Here is a 25700-nt window from a genome sequence, read left to right on the forward strand (position 1 = left end):
ATTATGTACACACAGAGGATTGTATAGATGTCTTTGAAAATGAAGAGGATGATTTAAGTGATGGGTTTGGTGGAGAAGATGATGAGGATGATGGTGTAGATGATGATGAAGATAGCGATGATAGTAATGATTTTGTGGATGATGACAACCAGCAAAGAAATATTCAAAGGAATCGTGCAATACAATCCGCAAGAGCATGATATTTTCGAGATGTGTTAGCAACTCATATATGGCATAGTTCTTGATTATTGTATTTTAATGAATATGAACATATAGGTTACATTTTACAGGTACTAACTTGATGTTTTTTTATATTAAATATTTAAACATGTTGTATTTGTGTTACTTATCATGAATTGATGTTTTTTATATTAAATATTTAAAATGTTGTATTTTAAAATATTTTCATTATTTTATTAATTTAGACTAAACTAAATTCTATCTTATTTTATTAATAAAATACCCATTTAATTATTTATTATATTAATGAATTTTAATATTATTAAATTACTAATTTACGAATGATAATTTAGATATTGTAAAAGTCAAATTTGATTAAGTATCTAGACATTATAAAACTAATCATGTTTTTTTAGGTATATTATTTTTTATATTTAATTAAATTAATATTTTATTTTATTTTTAAAATTATTTAGTTTATTTGATTAATTAAAAAGTTAAATAAAACTATCTTAATAAAGTTAAATCTATCAGAGTATTTTATAAATAAACTCATTTTCCACTTTTCACTATATTTTCCATTGTATACAATAATACAATAAAATACTTTACGCTGCACTTTCCATTGAGCATACTAAGGAGGGGTTAATACACTTTTAGGGGCAGAGGGAAAATGAAAGTGAAAGTGAAAGTGAAATGGAAGGTGAATCATTTTTTCGTGTTAGTGTACTAGATGTAAAGTGCACCGGAAAACACTTTTTTGTGTTAATGCCCAAAATGAAAAAAATGAATTACTTTTTATAATATACCTAAATAGATCATATATCTAAACAAATAATAAACCTATGCAAACATGGTTACTTTTATAATAAGTAATTTAATGTGATATTAAAATATATTAATATTATTATTAATTAAATAAGATATTTCATTAATAAATTAAGATAGATTACAATTTAGTTGAAATTAATACAATAATTACATGTTAAAATTAACAGGTGTACTAATTAATTATTAAAAATAGAATACTTAAACAAAACTGTATAGTTTTATAATGTCTAGATACTTGATCAAATTCTTACTTTAACAATATTTTAATTATCACTCTTAAATCACTAATATAATATAGTAATGACAATAGTGATGTTAAAGTCTTAGGCAAGAGTACTTCCCAAGAGGTCACCCATCCTAAAATTACTCTTACCTAAACTCGCTTAACTTCGGAGTTCTGTGTCAGATACCTAGCAAATGCAACCCGAAAAAACTAGCTGTTTAAGGTGCGGAAAGCTAAGTACCTAACTCAAACCACAAACTCTAACAAGAGTGGACAGAACCACTCTGACAGATGAATATAATAAATATATATTATTTTTTGACAGATGAATATAATAAATATATATTATTTTATTATTATCATAAGATAGATTTTAGCGTAGTATAAATTAATAATATATTGCCCAAAAATTGAAATCATTAGTTAAATTAATTATAAAAAATAGAATAATTAAACAAAATACATGATCATATGCTTATTTTAACAATATTTCAATTATCACTCTTAAGTCACTAATTTAATATAGTAACATAAATAAATATAGTATTTTATTTAAAATCATAAGATAGATTTTTATATAGTATAAATTAATAATATAATTACGTAAAAAATAAAACTATTACCCTCCAAGGTGCGAGAGGCGAGAGAGGACCGAGACAAGGTTCCGACAGTCAACAGAGAGTGAGATACAAGAGAGGGGAAGTAGAGAGGGCAGAGAGGGCCAAGAGAGAAGTCGAGAAGCAGAGAGGGCCAAGAGAGAAGTCGAGAAGCAGAGAGGCCAGAGAGGGTCAAGATGCAGAGAGGCCAGAGAGGGTCGAGATGCAGAGAGAGGGCAGAGGGGACCAAGAGAGAAGTCAAGAAGCAGAGAGGTCAGGGAAGATCGAGAGAGAGAAGGTCGAGATGCAGAGATGGCCACGAGAGAATGAGCAACGGGATGCAGCAGAGAGCGTCGAGCGAACATGTTCAAGTGGATGAACCAAGATTTGGGTCAGAATCCTGATTCACTCATTTTAGATAGGAGAGAGTGACGATTTTCGCTTACCTTTCGGGTGCACTAAAAGGCCCTAACTACTTACACTTTCACTTACCTTTCGGGTGCACTAAAAGGCCCTAACAGGAAAAATTAATTCACTTTCACTAGTTTATTCACTTTCATTTTCACTTTTACTTTCCATTTCACATTTATTTTAAAAGTACACTTAATTTGGTTTAATTAACTCAATTTTATAATTAATAAAATCAATGGTTTTAAATTTCGAAGATGAAGATGAAGATGAACTTGTCTACACTAACACCCATTTCGAATATGCATGAGATGAAGATGAAGATCAAATTTTCGTTTTGTTGAATAACCCCCTTACCAAAACGATTAAATAATTTGTCCTTATATTATCTGCCCACTTATGTTGGTCTCGCTTCTGCGTCGGCCCATTTGTACAAGTGATTGGGTCGGCCCGTTTTCTGTCATCCTGAAATATCTCTCTTGTTATCTACTCTCTAAGTATACAGCGGTGCTCTGGATGTCTTGGGGGCCATGGCTGTTGGCTGCTCCGAGACAGCTGGGAGACTGAAAGATTCAACCTTCATCTTCTCAACTCGAGCCAAAGCGCGATGTCTCCTCTCTGCTATCACCCAACCCCCTCAATCTCTTTCCCCTCCATCTCCCTCCGCTCCTCGCTTATCCCCCCGTCGCCCAATTTCGTTACTCTCCCTCCACCTGCCGCCAAGAGGAGGCGGCCTCCGCTCATTGTACGGGCTATCTTCTCCTCGCCGGACCCGGAGAAATGGAAGATCGACGTAGACATGATCAGAGATGACAACGGCGTCTGGATGGCGAAGCCCAAGAGAGTGGTGGTCCTGTGGGACCTCGATAACAAGCCCCCTCGCGGCCCGCCTTACTCGGCGGCTATGGCCCTCCGCAGCATTGCTTCCCGCTTCGGCGATGTCGTCGACATATCTGCCTACGCTAACCGTCACGCCTTTGTCCACCTCCCCAACTGGGTCCTTCAGCAGCGCCGCGAACGCCAACAACTTAACATTCTCGAGCGCAAGGGCCGAGCAGCGCCCTCTGAGCCCTACGTCTGCTCCGTCTGCGGCCGCAAGTGCCGCACCCACCTCGATCTCAGAAAGCATTTTAAGCAGCTACACGAGCGGGAGCGCCAAAAGAAGCTCTCGCGCATGAGGTCCCTCAAGGGGAAGAAGCGCCAGAAGTATAAGGAAAGGTTTATCTCGGGAAACCACAAGTACGACGAGGCTGCCAGAGAATTACTGACTCCCAAGGTCGGGTATGGGTTGGCCTCTGAGCTACGGCGAGCTGGGGTTTTTGTAAAGACGGTGGAGGATAAGCCGCAGGCGGCTGATTCAGTGCTGAAGCGGCAGATGCATCATTCCATGACCAGTGGAGTTGATTGGCTGTTTTTGGTGTCGGACGACTCGGATTTCTCTGATACGTTGAGACGGGCGAGAGAGTCTGATTTGGGGACTGTGGTGATTGGTGATGGACGGGGAGCACTGGGTCGGCAAGCTGATATATGGGTCCCATGGTTGGGAGTGGAGAGTGGGGAGATAAGTGATGATATGTTGAAGAAAGGGGGAAGAGAAGAGGAATTTGAGAGAGATGAAGAAGGCTTCTTCACAACTGCAGATTTTGTTGAAACTGATGAAGATGAGGAGAGTGATGTGGATGCTATTGTGGATCAGATTGTTGTCAAGGGATTTGACAGAGTTCGGATTTCTGCTTTTTCGGAGGATGAAGGATGGGTAGGAGAAGATGGACTAAAGGACTACCATCAGATTCATGTTGCGGGGTTAGACAAGGATGATGATGAGAGCGAAGGGGAAGATGAGTACTTCTGATCTATACGTAAGAGAATCAAGTCTGTAATGCTGACATTGGATTTCACTGACGGGTTCAGCTGTCCTCAGGTGCTAATTTTTAACCTTGTGCTCTGTAAGAATGCTATACTCCGTAATTACTGGTTCCTATTAAGTAATAAGTTGAGTATGAAAATATCAGAAAAAGTTTTGTTGCTCAATAAGTTTGTATATCAAATTTGGAAGAGAAAACAGGTTTCAATCTGGATCATCGGTTGAGGTTCTTGACCCATCCAACTTGTTGTGGAGAGTCAAAAAATTCATTTTAGTCGTGAGGTCCGAAGAAGATTGCAGAGTGGGATGCTTTGCATTGTTGTCTTTCACCTTACTCACCCACATTTAGTTTGGACTAATTTTTGGTTTGGTATATGGATATGTCTCAATGACTGCCACCCTTATTAAACCAATGATCAGTTTGCATTTTCAGAACTTGTTGGCATTTTAGTTCTTCTTAAACAGAGGTCTTTGGCCTGTTTATTTAAGTAGATGTAAACATAAGTAATCCTTGGGTAACTAGTGAAATTGACTACACACTGTACTTGACCTCATGGTGGTTTCTCACCGGCCTTTATACTTCTGTTGAGAATGTTTTGTTTGAATGAATCACTTCTAGATGATTGATATGCCTTGAAAAAAAAAAACTCATGTTTTAAACTGCTTTCTTTCTGTTTTTCCATTAGTGTATTAGGTTTGATTTGTTTTGGTAAATTGTGCATATCAAAGCAAATGGCATGCATGTAACAGGTTATCATTCAGGTAAAACATGATTATTATTTGATTGGCAATTGAGAGACTTAAAACTGTCTTTGGTTTCTATGGTTTTGGGGTATTATAAACTCGTGTTCACATTTGCAATCTAATGTTATACATCAGCTAAAGCGCCTAGTAACTTAAAAAAGAAGAAGCTAATACAGCTTCCTTGCCTGTTTTTCTTCTTTCTGACCACCTTTGATGTTGTTGTCACTGCAAGCTCCAACAGTTCTCAGGTTTAAAATCTAAATTACTGTTATCTGAACATAAAATCATTACTGTTTTGTAGTTTTACTTTGTAACAGTGAAGCAACTTGTGTTAAATTATAAGAAATAAATGAAAGGAAGCAAGAAAGAAATGGAGAATAGAGAGAACAACAAGCTGGTAATAGAAGGAAATGCAGTAAAACATCCAACCCATCAGCACTTAACACTTTTCAGTAGCAGTGGTTATTGATTTGAGTGCTTTATGAGCAACATGTTAATCATGGAAAAGCTTCTGAACTCGTATAGCTGCCAGAGCCTAATTTGTTTTTAATGCACTTTCTCTGGTCTCTTTAGAAGAGATTGTAAACTAGACTTCTGGTAGCAAGTGAAACAAATGTAATTTTGGACCTACCAAAGATATATTTCTCATAAAAATTGCGAAGGGACCTGATTTATTTACTAGTTTGGGATGCTGTTATTTTGAATATGTAAGGAAATGAATCTTGGTTGAGTGTGGGATATTGTTTAATGCTGACTAGTGAAAATTTTGGTTTTAGGGAAAATTGGTGGGCCATGTTAAGTTATTCTTCATATGATACTGAATCATGTCACTGCTATAGTGGTCTTCGTAGGAGGTTTTCATGAATAATATGATCAAGCTTCATACCGCTCTGTGCATACTCTGTCATTTTCTCTGTGTCCTTTTGATCTTTAATGTTTGCTGTTCTGTGTATTAAGGCATTCTGAAAGAACCAAACACTGAGAGAGAGCATCATGACATGAAGGAGTTTTGGTTTTAGTAAGTTGGCCAATAAGCTTGGCAACATCACTGCAAAAACTGAGATAACAAGATGTTATAGGAAGTTATTAAAGGCAAGTAATTGTCACATATTATCAATATCATTCTTTGCTTTCAAAACTCCAGCTAGCAAGTTTTTTGTAAACTAGATATTAGCAATGTTGGTGACAATTGTTTGGCTTAATCATCCAGGGTCTGTTTGGAGCCCCTAGAAAATAAAAGAAAAGAAAAGAAAATGAGAATTTGACCATTATTATTCCCTAAAAGAGTTAGCGAAAATGAGATAATGATCTAATTCTCCTTGTAACTAACTATTTTTGGGAATAATAACGGTCAAATTCTCATTTTCTTTTCTTTTATTTTATTTTCCATGGGGTTCCAAATAGACCCTCCATGGGGTTCCAAACAGTCGCTACTGTATACAACCACTAATTTGCTTTCCTCTCATTCACATGTTACCTAATTTTCCATTGGTGTTAAAGTAGACTAGTGTATGCTCATAATGAACAGAACAAGTGCAATTCTTCATGTAGAAATGTGCGGTAAGTAAATGATCAATGTCTACCATTTATCTTCTCATAAGAGCCCATTGGTTTAGTCACTTCAAGGTGGTAACTCCACCACTCCACTTCACTATCAGCAACTTGCAAAAAATGATATTGGATAGGACTAAGCTCGCTTGTTCATGGATGATCTTTGAGTGCTATGAAAATAGCTTTTTGCTTCCCCTCTATCTCTAGAATTTGACTTTCTTGATTGTGATTCACAACAGCATATCATCCTTCCCTCTTGGACATGTACATTGATGCAATTCTTTACAGTTCCTCCTGCTATGCCCATTGCCACAGATTTTGCAGGTGACAATGTTCTTCTTTGCAGGTGGCAATAGTTCATCAGGTGGTGAGGATGAAGTACTACCAAAGTTTTTTGTTCTGATAGAATACCAAAGTTTTCTTTTTCTTCCATGGAGTGAAACTGGAATTCCAGAACCTGGAGAAGAAACTCTTTTTCTAATTCTCACTCTGTTACAACAAAAGGAAAACCATGCATGCAAAATAAGAAAAAAAGCAATCACACATAAAACAGCAATGCCAATTATGCCTACTTCCATAGGCAAAGGAGAGGGAAAATTTCTATTATGCAGAGGATCAAATCTATAACAGTACAACCTCAATGGTGTTTTTCTTACCAAAGGGTGTAAAATTCTAGCTACCATTAATGATAAAAGAATTACATCCATATTCATGCCCTGACCATAAGTGTTACCTATATCTTAAGGGTATGTGTTTGGAACTCCATGGAAAAGAAAAGAAAATAAGAATTTAACCATTATCATTCTTAAAAATAGTTAGTAAAAAAAAGAATTTGATCATGATCTCATTTTCACGAACTATTTTTAGGAATAATAATAGTCAAATTTTTTTTTCTTTTTTCTTTCCTAGGGTTTCCAAACATACCCTAACATTGTGATATCACTTTGAGCAATAATAATGAAACCTAATGTCGATATGTTTGGTTCTCTCATTATGCAAATGATCTTTCATTAGATATATTATATTGACTATTATAATATCTTATAGTAATTTCTTGATTTAAACTAAGTTCACTATACAAATCGCGCAACCAAATAGCTTCTTTAACTACTTTTATCATTGTGACATATTTTGCTTTTAGTGGTAGATAAATCAGTTTTCCAACTAATAGAACAACTTGCAAGAGAGAATACATTACATTGGGAGTAATCTCCGACAATCCAGATCCCCAACATAATTTGAATCAACATAACCAACAAGTTTGCTACTACATTTCTTAAACTCTAAACAAGTGCTAGGTATACCTTTCATGTATTGATGAATCAACTTTACAAAATGCCTTCCCTTGATTTGATATAAACCTTCAAACAACAATCATTGTATGAGAAATGATAGGATGAGTGCAAGCCATAATATATATAACATAGGATGAGTGTAAAACATGACATACATCAACATAACTAACTAAACTAGAGCAAAGGATGTGTGACATATAATTTTTCTCCTCCATATCAAAGTCAAAAGTGAGCAGCTAAAGGAGTGTTGATTGACTTAGGATTCTAAATGCTAAAACGCTTGATAACCTTCTCAAAATATTTCTTCTATGAGAAGTATACCTCCTTTCTTGCCCCTCTTAATCTCCATACCAAGAATTTTCTTTATTGCTCCTAAAGCTTTCATCTCAAATTCACCATTCTACCGAGCCATTAATATGTGAATCTTAGACATGTTTTTTGCACATAAAATAACAAAAAAAAAAAAAAAATAGATCCATCTAAAAGATTTATGAAATAACAATAATTGTCATACTTGCTATGAGAATAACCAATTTCCACCATAAATTAATCAAACATCTTATACCATTGTTTCAAGGTGTTGGCCCAGGTGGCTTCTCAAGAGGGGGGGTGAATTGAGATATTCAAATTTGTTGGAATATATGATGTAATTAGGGTGGCACTGATGTAATTAGTTTACGTTTCCTCTCTTCTTCACTCTTATTAGAGTGAAGGGTATATTTGTAATATTGATAGTTTTGATATCTATAAATATACCTTATGGGGGAGGGTTTGGATAAAGTCCATAACCTCCCATTTTCTCTCAATGGTGCCTCTCTTATTTTTCTCCATGACCTAAATCATGGAGTCCTGAAAATCAAGAAGGGGGTGAATTGAGACATTCAAATTAAAAAAACAACTTGTGTGTGTGATTAAAAATTCATGCACGAAAGCAATTCAGTGTACAGAACAATATGCACACACCATAGGGATAAATAGATTTTTTTTGTTATCGGTTCCCCTTGTGGTAGTCACCACCCAAAAACCTTTGCTTCGGAAAATTCCCTTATTAAGCCCTAAAAACAGAAAAAATACAAAAGAGATTCTGACTCTCTTTGGACATGTGTAGCTCAATACATGATTTTACACAATGTCAAACTCTTTAAGAGATTACTGCTAGATTTTTGCTCTAGCTAGGCCTTTCTATTTAGATTTAACATGTTCTAGATGAACCGTTCACAACTTCTTTAACACTAATTTGTTCAAGGAATCTATTCCTTTATGTCCTAATCTCTTATGCCATAACCAAGATTCATCGATTTTTCGCACCTAAACAGATGACACTAGTTGAGGGTATATTGACTATGTTAGCAACATAGAGATTTTTTTTCCTATGTTCCTCTAGAACTAGTTCATCATTTTTATTCTTTGCTAAGCATTTGTCTTTTTTGAAACCTTATTTCCTTATGAAAAAATGACTAATGTTAAGTAAGTCATGCATTAACCCTTCAATGTAACAAACATCAGATAAGAAAAAGGTTGAGGCACCAATTTTACCAATTCCTTTTATGGTACCTTTGCTATTATCTTCAAAATTTACATGACCTCCATCTTTAGGATTGAGTCATGCACCTTGAGCTACAGCTATCCAAAATTCAAACACTTTTTGGTGCCTTGGCTTGAAAACATACCTACACCATAAGAGATTTAGCCCTTGAATTTAAGGTTGGTTCCCTTTGGGATGACATTTGAGGTGCTAGATGATTTGGGTTTCCAAATTTGTTTGCCCTAGTTCTTTTGGGTTACCACAACCTTTTCGGTTGATTTGGGTACGCAAGTTTGTTTGATGCCATTTTCATTCTTTATTTTGCAAATGTGGGCATGGTGACCCAATTCATTGCAATAGTGGCATCTAATGTGAGGAATGGGAGAAAACTTCTTATTTTGCTTTGTTTTGTTCTTCCCAACTTTCCTCTTGGATGTGGATTTGAGAGATAGAAGTTTGACTTGTTGTTCTACATCTATGTTTTTTTTTCTCAAAAGCAAGTCTAGCCATCCACTTTGTCTTGAGGCATTTGTTATGTGGCTTTCTTTTGCCTCCAAGACAATTAGCTCTTCCTTGAGCTTAGCAATCTCGTGTAGTTGAGCATTGCATTTTTCTTTATACTTATTTAGATTATGAATGGTTTTTTTCCAAAATTAATTCAAGTTCATGTTCATAGTCTGGGTCACTTACCTCTTTTGAACTTGTTGACTCATTATCAATGTCTTCAAAAGCCATGAGTCCAATGTCACTTTCTTTTTCTTTTGAGTGGCTAGATTCTTCCTCCATTGCATCCCAAGCTGAGATCAAAACTTTCTTTTTCTTGTTCTGGGATCCTTGCTTGAGGATAAAGTTTTTTCATCTAATTTAGGACATTTATTCCTTGTATGTCCTAGTTTACCACACTCTAAACAAAAATCAGTTTTCTTTTGAGATTCGTCATTTTATGTTCTAAATTGGCCTTTTTTGAAGTTCTTCTTCTTCCTATACTCTCTGAAGATGTCTAGTGATGAAACTCACTTCATCTGAGCTATCTTCACTAGAGTTACTTTCAACAATGTTTTGGCCTTTAGAGCAGTATTTTTCTTCTTAGGTTGCTCTTCCTCTACATCTTTTGATTCCATCTCATATGTGAGAAGGATTTCTAGTAGCTCTTTCGAGCTTTAGTTCTAAAATTAGCATTCTCACGAATAACTTGTCATTTTGCTTATATAAAGAAATCTTTTCTCTTAAGTTATTCAACTCATTGACTATATGAGTGAACCTTGAGTTCATCTCAACAATTGACTCACTCGGTTTCATTTTGAACTCATCATATTGGGCTATCAATAAATTGATTTTAAAGTCTTTCTCTAGTAGTTCCTTCATGTGTGACCTCAAGTTTTCCCCAAATTTCTTTAGCGGTCTTACATGTGGAAACCCTATTGAATTCGTTTCGTCCTAAGGCACATAACAAGAGGTTTATGGTATTGGAGTTTGTTTTGAGCTGCTCTTTGTCTTTCCTAGTCAGCTCACTAAATTCTTTTGCAACCGGAATACCATTTTCAATCATTTTAGGCTCAAAAGGGTCATTCTTGTTTACATGCCGAATGTTCCAATCTATAGATAGAAGAAAAAACTTCATTCTTACCTTCCAATATCTATAATTTGTTCCATTAAACAAAGGTGGGACGGTTGAGAGATTGTCCTTTGGGAAGGAGCAATTTATCTTGAGATTTTATTTATCTTTTTTCCAAAATCAAGGGATTTTGAGTTCAATTAATTGTCCTTTGGGAAGGAGCAATTTATCTTGAGATTTTATTTATCTTTTTTCCAAAATTAAGGGATTTTGAGTTCAATTAAGTTCCTTGTCTGCTTTGATACCAATTATTGGCTTAGGTGGCTTCTCAAGGTGTGTGTGTGTGTGTGTGTGTGGGGGGGGGGGGGGGGGGGGGGGGGGGGGGGGGGGGGGGGGGGGGGATTAAATATTCAAATTAAAAAAATAACTTATAAGTATGATTTAACAATTCGTTCATAAAAGTAATTCAGCGTAAAGAACAACATGCACACACCACAATATCCCCCTAGTGGTAGTCATCATACAAGAACCCTTGCTTAGAAAATTCCACTATTAAGCTCTAATAGCTGGAAAATTATTTGGCTCTCTTTGGTCACGTGTAGCTCAATACACAATTTTACACAATGTCAATCTCCCCAAGAGATTGTTTCTAGAGTCTACTATTAGCTAGGCCTTTTTATCTAGATTTATAAGTTATACACGAACCTTTCACAATTACATAAAAAGAAAAGGAAAAGTTACACCCTTACTTGGAGAGATGTTTCTCCTTGAGAGCTTTAAGCTGCCTCCTCCTTTGTAGCACGTTGTGAAATAATCAAGGAGCTTGTACTATGATAAATGCAATGATGATTGAAAGAGAATAAGATTTTTAAAAGTATGTGGCTCTCTCACTTTCTCTCTAAATCACTTTTGATGGAAATTTGAAAGATAAAGGATAGTGACTTGAAGATATGCCAATAAATGGTCATTCACTTCTTTACTCACGGTTTGGTGGGATATTTTAACTTCCCCAACTCAAACTAACTGTTATTTGCCCATTTTTAAAAAATGGTACTTTGATTGATCGATCATTGTTAAGTGATTGATCGATCAATAGATCATAACATCTACTTTTCTTTCAGACAATGACTTATTAAATGATGGACTGATCGATTAATATGTTACCATTGGTTAGAAAAAGTTAAGTTGATTGATCAATTGAGATTCTCACTGGCTATGCAGTTCAAGTATGATTGATCAATGTATTTTTCTACGTTCGATCATGCTTTATGTCCCTTACTCACAAGGTTTTGACTGATCGATCAATCATGAGGGATGATCGATCATTCCGTGAAAATTCTGCTTGCCTGAACATTAATGATCAATTAATTCAAGTGAGATGATCAATCATGCGTTATAGTATGAAATGGCCATGTATTGGATAACAATCAATTGACTATGGTTGATAGATCATGTTTTATATTTTTGGCCTACCCTGTTCTGGATGATCGATCATTACTAATAGCTAATCGATCATTCTAATGCCAATTTAAAAAAGTAGACTTTGTAAAGCATGGGAATTTATCTCTAAGTGATCTAATATGTTTCTAAATGATGTTTATGATGCATCTATATGCAATTTATAACCTAAAGTTTCGATTTGACAAATGTACTTAAGGAATAGGAAGTTTTGCTCTCTTACAAAAATTGACTAAATTTAGATATTTTTCTATAATGCTTGCCTTTGTTGTCTTCTTCCTTGTGGAGGTTTATTCAAGAGATGTTCTTCAATTTTGCTTGAGGTCTTAAAATAGGAATTGATGCTTTAGACCTTGAGATGCTCTTGAAAGTGAATTATATGAAATACTTAGCTTTTCAAGTTATTAGTTCAATTAAGTTTTGTTATCATCAAAAGCAATGTGGGAGTCAACCTATGGTCAACCCAAGGGTCATAAAGATTTTCTAAGCAAACAAATGCAGTCTTCCTCACCTTCAATTACTAAGCCCTTAGGTTGATGCATATAAATTCGCTCTTCAAATTCACTAGGCAAGAATGTAGTCTTTACATCAAGTTGCTCTAATTCTAAATCATGTATAACTACTAGTGCAAGTAAAACATGTATGAATGAATGCTTCACAACAAGGAAAAAACATCATTAAAATTAATAGCAGGTACCTAATTGTAGCCTTTAGTTACTAATCATGCTTTATACCTTGCATCTTCCAATCCTAGGACACCTCACTTTTTCTTGAAAATAGATTTAAATCTAACAATCTTCCTCCCTTATAGGTTTGTTGACAAGTTGCATGATTTTTATGGAGTGATTCAATTTCCCCATTCATAGCAACCAACTACTTATAAAAATTATCTCTAGAAATAGCTTTGAATAGGTGGAAGGCTCTGTATCATCAACTTCTTTGCTACTGGCAAAGCATATATATATATCCAAATCCGCGTGATTGTATCCTTGAGGTCTTTTAATCACTCTCCTTGATTCATTATTTGCTACACTCTACTCTTATGTTTGCTCTGCATGTTCTGATTGTTCTTCTTCTGGATCATTGGTCTCCTACATAACCTTTTCAATACTTCCGGAGAAACAAAAGGTGCCTTCCTTGCATGAAACATACTAGATTTATCAAAAGTAATATCTTGCTATTATAAAATTTTAGTGATCTCGAATTAGGACCCACAACATGTATCCCTTAACACCAAAAGCATAATCCAGAAGAATACACTTCTTTGCTCTAGGTTATAATTTTCTTTCATTAACATGCATATACGTAGATGGACTGAATCCAAGAAGAATGAAGGGTGAGAGTGGGGAGAGAAGATGAGAGAAGGTGAGAGAATTGGGGATGCCAAAAACGTGCAGCCTTCCATCTCATTTCTTCTTATTTATTCCACCTTCCTTAGAACTCCACCTCTTTATGCTTCTTATCATGCTGGAGGATCATACGTAGTTGGACAAAGAGGAGGTGGTGATTGATAACCCTGAGGGGACGATTACGTTCCACCAAAAACTTCTTGTAAGGGTGGCAAGTTTAGTGGTGCCAACAACATAAGATGTATTGGAAGGGGGAGGTCGCCCTTATACAAACTTACAAATGGTCTAGTCTTCAAGGAGAAATGGAAGAAAGTGTTGTAGGAGAACTCAACACATGGAAGGAAAGATAACCATGACTTGGGCTTCTCTCCAATAAACCACTGCAAGTACGTCTCCAAGCAACGGTTCATTACCTCAATTTGGTTGTCTATTGGAGGATGATAGTCGGTGCTCATTTGAAATATTATGTCCTGAAAAAAAAACTCATTCCAAAAGGAGGTTAGAAAAATAGAGTCATGATCTAAGACTATTGACCAAGGCATTGCCATGGAGTTTAGCCACTTGAGTGATATACAATTCAGCGATGAGCTTAGCTTATATAAGGATGTTTCTCACCACAAAAATGAGCATACTTGTTGAGTCGATCGACTACCACCAAAATAACAGAGGTAAGGCCCTCTATGAAATCCGTAGATGTGTCTTCCCATACTCAATCAAAAAAGAGGGTGTGTTGTAAGAGTCTAGTTGGAGAGGAAGTAACATAAATACCCTCGGCCGGAGAGGAAGAAACATGGCTAATCTTATGGTATGATTAGTTTTTTTTTAGTTAAGACTTCGAGCTATAAATACCCAAGTCCTTTCTAGCTTAAACATATTGTTTGCATGATTTTTCAAAACTTCCTTGTCTATTCTTAGTGGTTCTCAAGTCTTTAGATTTTCAAATTCCAAGGAGGTAGCTTCTCAAGGTTTTTCTTTGAAGAGATAGGTACTCGTATTTGTTTTTCATTTGAAAGAAGTTTTGATACTTTGTATTCAAACATTTATTCTGAATTTTAAAACTTCTCTTCAAATAGTATTCTCAATTTAAAGCAAGTACACCTTTAAATGCAAATTAATGATTTGTCAAACAAGGGAGCATAAGACTTCCTCCAACTTATAAGAAAACTAATTTCTAACCCCTGAAACGAGAGTTATCTTCCATTGCAGAGGCATCTTCGATGAGAATAGGGGTGGCATCGAGCCGAGCCGAGCCCGAATCTACCTATGTTCGAGTTGAGTTTGATTTAAATATTTCGAACTCGAGCTCAAGCCGAGCCCAGCCTCGAGCCTAAAATTGTTATTGAGCTCGAGCCCAATAATTTTAACCGAGCTCGAGCTTCAACATTCATTTAAAACTTTTCAAAAAATACATGTCTTGAGTTCGAGCTCCAACATACATTTAAAACTTTTTAAAAAATACATGTTAAATAAATTGTATATAAAATTGGGCATACATTTTACATAAAATTGGGCATGACCTCTACATAAAATTGGGCATTACCCCAACTTATTGAGCTGAGCCCGAACCTTCCTATGTTTGAGCCAAGCTTGATTTAAATATTTCAAACTCAAGCTCGAGCGAACCCTAGCCTCGAGACTAAAATTGTAATCGAGCTTGAGCCTAATAATTTTAACCGAGTTCAAGCTCGAGCTCTAACTGAGTTCGAGTTTAACCTACATTTAATACTCTACATAAAATATATGTCAAATAAATTATATATAAAATTATGCATACATTTTATAAAAAGAATGATAGAGAAGATTCGGGATTGAATCTCGATAATGGATTAGAACGCACTAATATTAATCTTTTTTTACCCCAAATGTAGTCTAGCTTATTTTTAAAATTTTGAATCTGGCCATAAATTTACTTTGACCTCCTTAGTACCCCTGGTTGAAAATTTATATTCTAGGAAAAACTAGAAATATTTTTCCTAGGATACATATTTCCAAAAAAAAACCTTTAAATAAAATCCTATTACTATTAGTGACTTATTATAAAATTACAAGAAATATTTTAAAATTTTCTTAGGAAAGTTAAATGGACCTCTTATTGCCTCTTCTAAGGAAATAAATAAAAATGAATAATTAATCTAATATGTTACTATACTTATAGATAAATTTTTAATCAAATAAAATGACAAACACAAAATTGCTATGAAAATTGCCTCATGCTAAAAGTATTACAGCATCAACTGTCAAATACTTATTCAAAAAAATTCTATATGATTTTTGCTAGAAAATCTTCTTAAAAAATTATAAGATTTTTTAATAAGAATTTCCAATTAGAAAAATATTTCAAAAAAGCATGAGGCACTAATAGTCCCTAGAAACATATTTCTACTAAAAATATTTTTTTCAACATTTATTAAAAAAATCACTTATAGTTCCTAGAAACATATTTCTACTAAAAATATTTTTTTTCAATATTTATTAAAAAAACCACTAATAGTCCCTAGAATTTTTTATTATTTTTTTCACTTGTTTATGATATCGCACGTGCGAAATCGTCTTCTCAAGGGGGGGGGGGGGGAGGGAATTTATTTTTCTCTTCTAACTTAGGTCCTCTGGTTTCCACTGAGGACGAGGAACGACGCAGAGATAAAAGCTTCCAGCGGCACCGGCAAGGAACTTTCGTCAGGGATAATGGCAGCGATGAAAAACAAAGGCGAAGGCAGACGAGGGGGAAGAAATTGAGCGGCGGCCACAAAATTAGCTGCGATGGAAATGCAAAAGGCGGCCGACGAGGCAACTGTCAACGACGACAGAGGCGGCCACAACAACGGACGGGAGGGGTTTCGCGGTGATGAGGGGAGGAAGAATTTTCCCCCCCTCGCTCTCGCTCCTGCTCCGCTCGGTGCTCCTGCTTCTGGTCCCGCTCCCCGATCCCGACTCCCCCAAATCCCCCGCATCCCGCACCCCGGCTCCCGAGCTTTCGAGCCGAACCTTGATTTGGTCGAGATCGGCTCGTTAATTTAAACGAGCTGTTCCTAGATCTCGAACTTGGCTCAAGATCCAGGTATACCGAACCGAGTTCGAGCTGCTCACAAACCCGCTGGGTTCGAGGCCACCCCTAGGTGAGAGCCAAACCAAGAACTCTAGATCTAGCCTAAACCTGACTATTATCGTCCTTCCCTTTTCTTTGGGCTTACGAGGATAAGAGAAACAGACTCTTGGTTTCTTTCCAGCAATCAACTAAATCTTGCGACAGTCCACTAGCATCTATTTTGAAGCAGAAATGATGAGTTCAAATGAAGCATCTCTATGATTCAGTTGACTGAGTAGCCTTCGTTATCCATCGTCCTCCGATGGTCGGCAAAAATTGGCTTAAAACACTGACTCAGAACAAAGAGTGTGTATGAATCCAACTTCGTTCAACGATGATGACCCACTGTCTCGTCTTCCTTTCCTAGACTTCACCCCAATTTTGTCTTCTTTTTACTCCCACTTGATTGACTTGAATCATTTCCCTCCACCGCGACGTGGGATTCTTCTCTTTCAATTTGTGGTCCCATGCCATTAAATCCGAAACAAAGTAAAGAAATGATTGAGGCACGGAGAAGCCATCAGTGGATAGCTAGAAAAGCAGTAAAAACAGGCAGGGTCTCCAACCACCCCCACCTAGTCGACCTGTAACCATGGTTTTCTTATTCATCCAGTTGATCTATGATTCAGTTTGCTGTAGTCCCTACTTTTTTTATTTATCCGGTTGATCTATGATTCAGTTGAATTGGATTTGTTCGAAGGCAAACCCAGAATCCTAATCGAAAAAAAAAAAAAACAGGCTGTGACTGCTATTAACATATTCTCTTTCGTCTTCCCGACAGTTTTTCGTTTGGGCGGCGTTAATGGAAAAGAAGAAGGAAAAAACCGGGTATTGAACAAACAGAGCATCGCCCTGGCTTAATCCTGATCACGGTGTGAAAAAAACATCTGGGGTGGAGGGAAGAAAAGAAAAAACGAAACAGAGAAAAAACAAAGAGGCGTGAGAAGACGATATCGATGAAATGAACCTGACCGCATACCAATCCCATCCAGTTTCATCATTCAACATCATGTGTAAGAAGAAGGCCGTCAAAAGGGTTTCGTAATCGTGTCCCAAACCAGCTAAGAAACAAAAACTCAGATATTGACATCAGCTTTAACATTTCTCTATCTACTAGTGGGTTTTGTACAGGTTACAGGTCGTGTTTTGGTGGGAGGCGGGGGCCGACAAGATGGCGATGACGCCCCTTTGAATCCTTTTCGGCCATTAACTACTTTTTCTTAATAATTAATTCCATTCATCTTCAATCACTCGGCTTATCGTTTCCAGTTTTGTCGTGAGAAGAACAGTAGAGCGCTTCGCCTCCTCAATGGGACCCGTTGCAGTCTGCAGGTGGAGGTTCGGTATGAGGTTGAACAAACTGACTTGATTGTTATGATTCGCCGCCTCTGATTGCCGACGGCGTACAGGAGGGGAAGCTTTTCTTTTGTTTCCTCTACTGCAATACGAATACAGGTCTCTCGCGTCTCATTCATTCTCCTTATATAATCACAATAAAACTAATCTTAAAGCTTAGCTCATGAACAAACAAATTCCAATCCTAAGATATATTTCTCTAACAAAGAGGAGGAGAGGGTTTTCATGTTTTTTAATGAGGACGAGTTAGACCTGTCTCCTTACTGCCCTTAAGAGAGGTTTTTTTTTTTTTTTTTTGTTAAGAATAAATAAAAAATTCCATAAATGAATGGGGGTGATAGAAGGGGAAAGAGCAAGGATTCTTGTCTTTTGGAGGCCCTTCTGTAGTCAATAAAACTGACCTGTTAGGGAACGAAAAGTCAAACTCTCACAAGAATGAACGGAACCACTCTAATGGAAGATAGATTGTATAACCTCCCTTTGTCCTCAGATTTTGGAAAATAAAGGGTAAAAAAACTCAAGTTTCTTGTAAAAAATGGGAAAGAGAAAATCAAGCTTCACCTCTCCTTTAAATAAAATTTCATTTTGGATTGCGCCTTTTTCTTGGGTATGTTTTGAAAAAAAAATGATTATTATTATTCTAAAAATAGTTAGTAAAATTGAGATAACGATCAAATTACGAGCTGGCCGAGGCGAGAATATGATGGCCCCCACCTTCCAAATCATATGCCACTGCCACCTTTTTTCCTTTTTTTTTAATCTTTATTTAGTTGGAGGATCCTCTTAGATAACATCTATTCCTTCTTTTATTTTTTTAAAATATTAGTTGTCGTATTTTTTTTATAGAAATTAATTATTATTTTTTTAATTTCTTCCGCTTATTGGGAACGTCCGCGTGGACGGAAAGACAAAAATCGAAAATATAAAAATGCTTCTCAGGTCTCACCACCACCGACCCACCCCCACCCCGTCTTTTTCCTTTCCGTCGAAATCCCGGCCAAGGGCAACGATTCCGCAACGTCAACATCGGAGCCACGGTGGCGTTTCCACGTCATAGCCTGGTCACGTGTCGAACAGGTGACATGTGTGAAGAGCACTGCCCGTTGTATGTCGGCGAATGTGCCACGTGGCTGACGACGGCACGGACAAGTTGGAGGATTGCGTGCTTGGTTTTTATTTTGTCGATCCAACCCTTTCTGCTGCGAAGCCGATAGACTCGCAACGAAATCTTCTCGGTGCTGTATATATAGGCGACGGGCGACGGGCGACGGGCGACGATTCGCGAACCGATTCAGGAAAAGTTGGATTGACGAGTGATGGAGGTCAAGTGCTGTTCCAGCGCCGGCCCTGCCCGGCGCTCCCAGGGCGGCGGCAGCGTCACCGGGGGGAGAGGGAGAAAAGCGGCGGCGGGAGGCGGGGAGAAGCCTTACAGGGGGATTCGCATGAGGAAGTGGGGGAAGTGGGTTGCGGAAATCAGGGAACCGAACAAGCGATCGAGGATCTGGTTAGGGTCGTACTCGACGCCGGTGGCGGCGGCGAGGGCGTACGACACGGCGGTTTTCTACCTGCGAGGGCCTTCTGCGAGGTTGAACTTTCCGGAGTACGCGTCTTCGGTGGCGGGTGAAGCGGCTCTCGACGACATGTCGGCGGCGGCGATCAGGAAGAAGGCGACGGAGGTGGGGGCGAGAGTGGACGCGGCCGAGACGGGCCTCCGGGCCAAAGAATTCCGATATTCGCGGACGTGGAAAAAGCCTGATCTGAACGAGGAGCCGATGCCTGAGAGTTCAGATGACGAAGACCACGAAGAAGACGATCGTCTCTGATCATCTTCTTCTATTCTCCCTTTCCTCCGGCGTCGTGAGCAAACGGCTCGTGCCACCAGGAGGCCGAATTTTGTGCAGAGCAATACCGGCGCAAGTTAGAATCAATCAGTTTTTTCTTTTCTTTTTTTCTTCTTTTTTAATTTAGTTCCAAATTCCATAAATCACATTTTCGTTTTTTTTTTTTTTATTTAATTGTGAGAAAAGACTGCGAAATTGGAAGACTGAGATAGAACGCAAATCATGCCCTGTTTATGAGGTTAAAAGCCTAGTGGCAGAGTTGGTTGGGAGTGGCACTCCCGTAATTTCAACAATTTATAGTGCGGATTCGCGTGGGCGGCTGGGTGGCGGTTTGCCACCGACCAACAGAGGCGGTCGGTTTTGCTTCGTTGACGTTTGGATGGTTCGGTTCAGTAGTGGATGACATTGGACGGTTCGGTTCAACATGGGGAACCAATACCACCACGACTCTGGGTCCAACTCGCTTCTCACGTGTGCAGCGTAGCCGTCACTATTGCCGGCCGACAAAAGAAAAGCTGGAAGAGGGGGTAGTTAACCCAACTGTCATCAACCGGAGTTCTAGGAATATTGGTCCCCTCGGCACGTGATCTTCTTCCACCTAGTCGGGTCCAACGGAGGTGAAGAATCTTACAGACTCGGCGCTCGGCGTCGTTCGTCGGACATGACGGAGAGGACTTGCAGACATCGAGAAAACGAAGGAAAAAGACAAAAAGCAAAGAGAATGATAAAAAACGAGGAAAGGGTGGTCCTCAATTGAGACGTTCTTCCATATTTGAGTTGATTGAGTGTGTTGCCTTTTGTTTCGTTTTTGAGTTCGATTCTCTAAATATATAGCTGCAATCCATGTGTTTTTTACTCTTTAGAAGCTTAAAAGACAAATCTACTGCGATGAACTTTGTTACTTTCCAGAACATCATCGTCCCCCTCCGTAAGAGGGAAGGTGCACGCTACTTCGTCCAAAAAGTGATCATGCCGATTAAGGGTTGGTCAGGTTAAATGGGAACTCAACCTGAGAATTGACCTGTATCCGAAACGGAAACCCATGATCGCAAACGTTCAAATTATCAGGGACAAGATAATGTGAGGGGTAAAACCCTGTGGTGGTTCAGGGGGGGAGAGTTTTCTCATCTTCCACCTCAACTCGATAGCAAGCTTTCAAATTTTCAAAAACTTTTATATGGAATTTTACTATATTATCTATTTTTTAAAAATAATAGTACAAATAACTAATTTTTTAATTTAAATCAATCGTGAAAAGAAAACGGAGAAAAAAGATAAGTTGATGTGGCGCTCAATGATGTGTATGATGACATGGTATCTTACTTGGATGTTGATGTGGCTTTTCGATGACGGACGGGTAACATGTCTTTAGGCTATTCAAGGTGTTAAGTGGACAAAGTTTGCATGTTACCACACATGTGCAGTCGCCAGGTCAAAGTTGGGTATTTAGGACATTGGCATGTGTTAGGGATGGCCTTTATGGGGTAGGTTGGGGTTTTAAAGTACCCACATAATAGAAGTCACTTTTATGCAATTCTTTGTAGATTTGTAAATCACAATCCTTGAGACTGAGAAGCTTACCGTCCATGACATGTTGCCAAAAGAACAAAAAATGGTTTAGTTGATTGGTAATAATTACAAGCTTAATTATGTTTCATCTGGCCACAAAAAAATTCAGATTCTTAGTTATCATCTTTTTCATCAGATTTTTCTGCACATATCTAGAATCAGATCCTTTGTAGAATCCTTGCAAGAAATAAAGAACCAGGTCTCGGTCCCTTAATTATTGAATACTCAAATTTCCTTTGCAACTTCTTTTTGACACTCGGACATAACCCATAAGCCGAACTCTTTCATCTCTTCTCATCATCCAACTGTGGGTTATGGGGTTTGAATTTTCCAGCCAATGCCCAAAAACGATTATTGACTCGTGTTTTATAGGGCATATTACCCCTGTGCCACATGAAAGGAAGATGATAAAAATTCAATGAAAACATTATTAGTAACGCAAAACTGAGATATAGAGATTAAGTTTTTTTGCATGGTTGATACCTGTTGAAACTTAGAATTCCATGTTGTATAATCACAGTAGAAGAGGATTAAGAGATGAGAAGAAGAAAAATAAGAGTTTCGGAGAGAAGGTTTTAGGAGGGGAAGAGGAAGAGTAACAAATTTGGAGAAACAAGGAGAAAAATTAGGGTAATGGACTTTTTCAAATCCTCCCCCCTTAAGTTGTATTTATAGATATTAAAAATACTAATTTTACGTGAATACCATTCACCCTAGTAAGAGTGAATAAGAGACATATATCATAAACTAATTACATTAGTGCTATCTTTATGTGATGACTCTTGATTTACCATCATGTCACCACTTTGTGGGCATGTGGGCATTCTTTTTGGTTTGTGGGGGGCTTGAACCCATCTTCCACACACTTGGATGTGGGGGTCTTCTTTGGTCGTGTGGTCTTGTGCCCATCTTCCAACACTCCCCCTCAAGTTGGGGGTGAGATAACATCATAAATGCCCAATTTGCTACAAATGGTGTATAAGATCTTCCCGTATAAAATAATAATCCACCATATCTTCCAACACTCCCTCTCAAGCTAGGGGTCTCTTTGTTATTTTCCATGAGACCCAACTAGCATAATATAAGAGAGAGTAAAGTCACTCCTAGCTGTAAGACATCGCTCCATACTCTAGTCAAATGGTCATAATAAAAAATATTTTCCTCTCAATTTCACACGCAAAAAAGTAGCCCTATTGTGGGGCATAGAGTCTACTCATTATCTCAGGATAGCTAAAAAAATACCTCTTGGGTGAATAATAGACTTGACTATCGCTGGATGTTGGGCACTCCTATCCTTTATAGGTAGTGGGTCTATAGGCGTTGGTCAGAAGTGTAGTAATAAACTCTTCACGGTGTCCCAACACAGGGCGCCAACTCTCAAATGGTAGGTGTAAAAAAGCCAAATAAGTGGGGGGGAGGGGGTGTTTATAAAGTATAATCACCTGAAGATAATATTCTGGGGCCACCATGTGATTTCTTCATTAGAATATCCAATGATGACAACAATCAGCAACTGAGAAGTCCTTCTATAATAATAACTCAATCAAAGAGACACAATAACAACAACCGAAATGGGTTTGTGCCCAAATAACACGTACCAAATCGGCAGTCATATAACAGTGAATAACCAATAGGTAGTAAAATTCCTTAAGAACAATAAGGACACAAAAGATAATTTGCAGCAATTCTAATTTTGAATAAAGAAATTATGCACCAAGTAACAAGTTGAAGATAATCCAAGGTAATAATCAAGTCGGAGAAGCCGGTAGCAGATGGTAGCTTTGACAGTGAGTGAGTGAGTCAAGCCGAGTAATAGACTGTCAATAATAAGTTGAACCAAGTGTTGTTTGATAATCAATAAATCAAAAAATATCCATTGTGCTCATACTTCATACTTCTCCTTCTATTTTTTCCCCTCAAGTTGGGAGATAATGTCAATGATCCTAATTTGAAGTCAACAAATATTTTGCAAGCTCAAGTTCTAATTTACCTCTTGTATGATCAAGTAAAAGAAGGCTAATATCAACAACTTCACTAGATCAAATATTATACACCAAGTAACTCAAGCCAAGCTAAATATTTCAATCTTTTTTTGCCTTAATTTTTTTAGCAAGGATACCAAATCAAATTCTTTATAATCTTTCAAAATACCAAAAAAATCTCACAAAATTTGTGGCTGAAAAAATCTTCTAAATAATAGTTACCTACTTCAATTGGTGCCAACTTAGCAATCAAAGAAGACACCTTTCGTTGCCTTTTTTTTCCTTAAAATTTTAGGCAAGGCAATCTTTAACGAATAAATTAAATTTATGAAATTACGATGATCTTTCCAGATATTTTTAGTGAACAAACAAAAAAAATTCAAGGGTAGATCATGGGATACTTTTCTGATATTGATGAACAATAACCGCAACTCAAAAAGTTAAGCAAAAAAATTGGCTTAAATCCAGATCTTCTCATGCAACAGTATACCAATATGACATTTAATTCTTCCAATGCAAATATCTCCTTAAATATAGATCAAACTAATATGAAATTTTCTCATTTTGAAATTAGGCTTAAATATATTTAAAAAAGTATTACTTCTCTTCATAAAATATGCTTCTTTTGAGATATATAATCTAATAGATTTTAGACTCTGTAATCTGGCCGAATTGGGTACTCTTTCTTCTTTGGCCAGCATGACCATTGACTCTTCTGAGATTGATATCTCCACCTAAAAAAATCATAATGAGAATTGGTTGAATAGGTAAGAAAATAGACTTACAGATATTTATTTTTATATATAATTCTTCATATAAACTTTCATTCTTGATGGCATAAAATGGATCGAAAGTTGAAGCGTTCTACTGCTGCTTCAGATATCGATTTCTCTTTCTAGAAAAATCTTATTTTAACGATTATTTTTGAGTTTGAAACTAGGCTAAAATATATTTCCAACAGTATATAATTTTCTATATAAAAAAAGTGAAGAAAGTGAAATATCCAATGAAATATGGAAATTAAGAAATAAGACTTAAGGAAAAACGAGAAACTCCACTTTTTTTTTTTTTTTTCTTCTTCGTCTTCTTCCTCCCTTTCTTCTCCATATTTTTATCCATTTTCTTTTCCTTTTACATCTCAAATCATTGGCCGCTCTGATACCATGTTGAAACTTAGGATTCCATGATGTATAATCACAATAGATGAGGATTAAGGGGTGAGAAGAAAAAGAAGAGTTGTGGAGAGAAGGTTTTAGGAGGAGAAGAGGAAAAGTGACAGATTTGGAGAAAAAAAGAGGAAGATTAGAGCAATGGAATTTTTCAAACCCTCCGCCTTAAGTTGTATATATAGATATCAAAATTATTATTATTACAAGAATACCCTTCACCCTAGTAAGAGTGAATAAGAGACATAAATCATAAATTAATTACATTAGTGCTATCTTCATGCGATGACTCTTTATTTACCATCATACCACCACCATGTGGGCTTTCTCCTTGGTCTATGGGCTTGAGCCCATCTTCCACAAACTTGGACATGTCGGCCTTCTTTGGTCATGTGGGCTTAGGCCCATCTTCCAACATGCAAAGGACATCATTCAAAGTAAAGGTAGTAGTGGGAGTTGAAAGACCAGGATGTTGCGGGACATCAAACCTCCATTACGATGACTCATCTGGGGTCATCGGAGGCACACAAAAGCTCGCCCAAAGCTCGGCTGGTACGCTGAGGAACAACGTGTTGTAGAGAGAGCGTTATGGGCAAAGAGACAAGGGAAGCAATTTAAAAAAAAATGGAAGAGGGCAGATGCAGAGGATTGATCAATCTGCTCTTATACCATACGAGATGCTGAATTGAACTATGTCTTTGCATTGATTAAGAGTGGTATTTACATACAATTGACAACGATAAGCTTAACCTAAGGGATAATTACAATAGAGGGATAAATACAACTGAGAGCTTATCTCTAAAACGAAGGGAAGATAATTCCTTATCTGTTAGTTATCTATTATTTACCAACAACCAAATTCATATGAGAAGTTTCAAAGTTGTTTGTTTCAACAGTTTAGTACCTACTTATATGTCCATTTTGAAGATTACAATTGCTGATATGGAGAGAGATAAATGAGAACCTAAAATTTAATTTATATCACATAGATGATTTTAATCTAAACATCAAAGTAGTATTTTTAATTGTTAAAAGAATGATTGCATTTATGAAACCTTCGAGCATGATGATAGCATTGATCAGTATGACATGAAGGGGTCGTCTGCTTGAGATCCAACAAGT

General features: G+C 37.1%; 2 protein-coding genes across 2 annotated transcripts; both read left to right on the forward strand.

Moving 5' to 3' along the window:
• Positions 1-2780: 2780 nt before the first annotated feature.
• LOC137951957 (uncharacterized) lies at positions 2781-6983 on the forward strand. The gene is made up of 2 exons (XM_068798960.1): positions 2781-4159; positions 6744-6983. Exon 1 carries the CDS (start codon positions 2846-2848, stop codon positions 4088-4090), a length of 1245 nt encoding a protein of 414 aa, XP_068655061.1. The 5' UTR covers positions 2781-2845; the 3' UTR covers positions 4091-4159; positions 6744-6983.
• A 12353-nt stretch (positions 6984-19336) lies between these two features.
• Positions 19337-19843, forward strand: LOC137952178 (ethylene-responsive transcription factor ERF011-like). Its single transcript, XM_068799249.1, has one exon. The coding sequence runs from the start codon at positions 19337-19339 to the stop codon at positions 19841-19843; it is 507 nt and encodes a 168-aa protein (XP_068655350.1).
• Positions 19844-25700: the final 5857 nt, after the last annotated feature.

This window comes from Aristolochia californica, unplaced genomic scaffold, assembly GCF_029961685.1.
Source record: "Aristolochia californica isolate CCGP_79_NKW_82.1479 unplaced genomic scaffold, dmAriCali1.0.hap1 SCAF_15, whole genome shotgun sequence".
Taxonomy (NCBI): domain Eukaryota; kingdom Viridiplantae; phylum Streptophyta; class Magnoliopsida; order Piperales; family Aristolochiaceae; genus Aristolochia; species Aristolochia californica.

Coding starts and splice junctions, on each gene's coding strand:
- LOC137951957 (XM_068798960.1), top strand. CDS start 2,846: ATGTCTCCTCTCTGCTATCACCCAACCCCCTCAATCTCTTTCCCCTCC.
- LOC137952178 (XM_068799249.1), top strand. CDS start 19,337: ATGGAGGTCAAGTGCTGTTCCAGCGCCGGCCCTGCCCGGCGCTCCCAG.